Here is a 3,944-nt window from a genome sequence, read left to right as displayed (position 1 = left end):
GTCTAGGCCAGGGAGGGCTGACTGTCCCAGGTGGGGTCTCCAGGGGAAGAGCCTGAGGCCTCCGCTAGACGGCGGAGGAAACTGCCCAGCCTTCCCCTCCCCGCCGGCTGCTGCGGGGGCGCGGGCCCCTCTCCAGGCCTCATCCTTCCTGAGCGCACCTCTCCCCTCCCCCACGGCGGTGCCTGGCTCGGGTCCCCTTGGCTCAGCAGTGGAGGGGCCGGCTCGGAGTACAAGGGGAAGACGCAAAAGCTGGTTTGGGGGCGGGAGGGAAGCTCCCTGGGTTCCCGCTGAGAGAAAGGGGAGCTGTTCCCCTTTTGGAGCGAGGTGTCGATGAGATAAGCTGTCAGCAATTCGGCTGCTGGGCCCCAGGCTGAGCGGAGGGAGGGGGCCTGGATGGCCAGCGGGCAACCCTGCCAGCCATTAGGGGCCTGCCGCAGCTCCCCCGACCTGCCGGGTAGTGGAGGAAGGGGCTGTCCAGGGGACTCCTCCTGGGCTTTGTCCCAGGACCCAAACTGAGCATCTAGACACCTGGGAGGGAGATCCCAGAGCTCCCCCCACAACTTTTCTTCCTAGGAGAAGGGGAGTGGAGGTCTGGGCACAGCTGGGAACCCCGCCCGCCACCTGAAGGAGGGTACTCAGCTGGGTTGGAGGAGCTGTATGCCCTTCTTACCAGCTTCCCCGTGCAGGCCCCCGCTGCCCCCTCAGCCCCTCCGAACAAAGAGGCCTATGAGGCAGCTCTGTCCCGCAGCTGTTCCCCAGTTGCTATTCCTTCTCTTGGAGCCAACAGAGAGGGAGGGGCTGGAGGGGGCAGCAGCTGTCCCGGCACCTCCCTAGGCCCAGCCCTCTCTCCTCCTCCCCCCCTACTTGGGGTCTGGGGTAGCCTCTGGGACTAGCCCTCTGGCTCCTCCCACTCCTTTGGGGGTACCCCCAGGCAAGTGGAGACGCGGTGTCTTAGTTGCGGCTGCGCGGGAAGAAGCTCAGTGGAGCTGAGCTTCGCTCCCTGGCTGGCCTCCGAGGGGAAGAGGGAGAGGAAGGTCATTGCTCCGACTGGGACTCTGCACCTCCTCCTGCCCCAGGCCTGGACCGCTTGCTGTCTGGCTCAGGGCCAGTTGCTGGGGAGAAACCTTTCTTTCCAGCAAATATGAATGACCCCCGCCCAACACACACACACTCTCCCAGCCTCAGCAGCTCAGGGCCCCCCTCGCAGGGGTCTGGCTCCAGTTTGCAAGAAGCACTTCTGGGCGTGTGAACCTTAGCTTTGGAGGCTGTCAGGGTTGTGAGCAGCCGGGGCACGGGGCGTCCAGACTGTGTGAAAGTGTTGTGGCCTGGTGTTTGAGAGAGCAAAGGCACCGGGAGGCTAGTGAGTGTGTCATGGAACCTGAGAGCTGCCAAACCATTGTGCTGCAGGGAGCCAGGGGAAGGGAGGGCTGGGGAGCTGCTGGGGACGGAAGGATGAATCAGGGCAGGGTGGGGGAGCCCAGGGGCCAGGGCCCCACCAGAGGGATAGGGAGACAGATTCCTCCCAGGGCAAGTGGAGGTGGGCGGGGGTGTCAGGGCTCCCCCAGGCTCTTAGTCTCCTAACACTCCCCTCCGAGATCTGGGGGTGGTACTGGGGGGTGGTAGGTGTGTGTGTGTGGGGAGCCATGGGCCCCACCCTCTCCATCTCTCAGGCAACAACAGTAAACAAGACTGAGCCTTCCGCCCCCTCCAAGCCTCCCCCTCCAAACCTCCTGAAGCAGCGCTCAAGGAAGCCGATGATTTCAGGCCCGTATGGCCCTTTACAAATTAGCTGGATTGCTGGAGAGACAGAGAGGGAAAGTGAGAAACCCTCTCTCTGTCTCTCCAGCGACCAGTGCACACACTGTTTAGCAAAAACCCTAAAAAACAAAACAAAACAAAAACAAGCTGGATCCAGAATCTACTTCCTCTGTCACCACAGGCTCCTCAGTATCTCCCTCTGTTAAGGGGAACTAGTCCTGGCTCAAAGTATTCCTCAAAGGAGGTGATGCGTGCAGTGAGTCTCAGCTTGGGACTCAAGCCCACGTGGGTGACACTTACTGGGTCTTGTGAGGTCCCACTGACCCCCGCCCCCAGCGTTTGACAGCATGACTGTCAAGTCCTAACTGAGCTTGTGCTATGACCCCCCCCCTCAGGCCCGCTTTGTTCAAAAAGCCCTTTAAGATATTCAGGGTAGGGGCCAGTAGGTGGCATGGAGGTTAAGGCAACTGGATCCCACATGGCTGAGTACATGGTTCGAGTCCTGGACACACAGGCTCACACACACCAGGTGTGTACGAATGTGTGCCCAAAATCTGGAGAGGAGAATGGCGGAAAAGGGATTGTAGTGTGGTCATTTCTCCTTGGGAGGTGGGGTGATTTTTCATTTTCCCTGTCTCTCTGTCCTCTGTCTCTCTCTCTGGCAAGCACAGGCACCCTACCGCAAAAAAAAAAAAAAAAAAAAAGACATTCAGGGTAGAATGTGGGTGAAACTGGGTTGGCCCTACCCCTCCCCACATTCAGCCCTTAAAATAATAATTCATTCAACCAATACATGCTGAGATCCTAAGTTCTAGACTTTCAATGTAGAAAGAGAAAATTCAATGTCTCAAGTGAAAAAACCCAGACACACAAAAAGAGTGTATTGTCTGATTCTAGAAAACTTGAACTAGTCTGTCGTGACAGAGAGCAGATCACTTGCTGCATGAGAAGGGGGGACCAGGACAGGCACAGGGGAGAGATGACAGGGGGTTGTACAAGGAAACTTTGCGGAGCGATGGATGAGTCTATTCTAACCGATTTGTGGTGACGGCTTTGTGAAAATACCCCTACTCTCGGAGCTTATCAAATTGTACTCACAGGCGCAGTTCATTCCATGTCAAATATACCTCAAAAAACTGTTCAAATGAACAAGAGAGCCTCCCCCAGGTGGCTGGGAGCCACTGCCAGACTCCCAGGTAATCACATAGTGGAGGCCAGCTCAGGTTCTCTAGTGCTGCAGAAACACAGCGGGAAGCAGCTCATTCCGCTGTGCAGGGAGAGGACCCGTAAAGGCCTTGGCACCTGCCTGGGCCTTGCAGTATGGAGAGAACCCGGCATGAGAGAGGGCACAAGTTCAGGGCAGGAGGCCTGAGTCCGGCTGCCTTGGGAGCCAGGCAGGTGATGGAGGGCACTCTGGGGGCCGCAGGGCCTGGGCAGCAGAGGTGAGGGTCCCTGAGCCAGCTTGTTCCCTCGCTCTGCAGACAGCAAGGCCATCGTGGATGGGAACCTGAAGCTGATCCTCGGCCTGATCTGGACGCTGATCCTGCACTACTCCATCTCCATGCCCATGTGGGAGGATGAGGATGACGAGGACGCTCGCAAACAGACGCCCAAGCAGCGTCTCCTTGGCTGGATCCAGAACAAGGTGCCCCAGCTGCCCATCACCAACTTCAACCGCGACTGGCAGGACGGCAAAGCTCTGGGCGCTCTGGTGGACAACTGTGCTCCCGGTGAGTGGGTCTGTGGGTGCATCGTGGACTCCTTAGCCTGGAAGAACAGCAGGGACAGGCTGGGGGTGCTGAGGCTTGTCAAAATGTACATGTCAGGGCTTTGGGGAGCAGGGTTACCTGTGGGCTTTGCCTCTTCCTCCTAGCTGATGGGTGTGCCAGATTCTGCAGGGCAGGAAACGGTTTAACAGACAGGGACATCAGGGTCCAGGAGGTCCAGTGATTGGTCCAAGGTCACACGGCTCCCCTGTGGCATAACTATACCAAGAGCCTCAGCGAGGTTTCCTCCCCACAGGCACCTTCCCACTGAGCCACTGAGCTGAGAGAAAGCAAATGCTGATGAGGCCAGGAGTCAGACCCAGAGAAGGATCCTCTTTTTTTTTTGGAGAGGTTTTTGCCTTAGGGCGCCTGCGCTAGCCAGGGAACGAGAGAGAGAGAGTGAGAGGGAAAGTGAGAAAC

The 3,944-nt window shown here is 58.1% G+C and overlaps 1 protein-coding gene across 2 annotated transcripts in view; it reads left to right on the top strand.

Annotated features, from left to right (window-relative positions):
• Positions 1-3,944, top strand: part of FLNC (filamin C) — a 33,581-nt gene that overhangs the window by 1,519 nt on the left and 28,118 nt on the right. For both annotated transcript variants that reach the window (XM_006146846.3, XM_006146845.3), the window contains exon 2: positions 3,240-3,488. In XM_006146846.3, coding sequence (XP_006146908.1) covers positions 3,240-3,488 — 249 coding nt within the window. The remainder of the gene's footprint in view (positions 1-3,239; positions 3,489-3,944) is intronic.

The sequence above is a fragment of the Tupaia chinensis genome, unplaced genomic scaffold, assembly GCF_000334495.1.
Source record: "Tupaia chinensis unplaced genomic scaffold, TupChi_1.0 Scaffold000192_1, whole genome shotgun sequence".
Taxonomy (NCBI): Eukaryota; Metazoa; Chordata; class Mammalia; order Scandentia; family Tupaiidae; genus Tupaia; species Tupaia belangeri.
The sequence above is the reverse complement of the archived record's forward strand: the minus strand, read 5'-3'. Positions and strand labels throughout refer to the sequence as shown.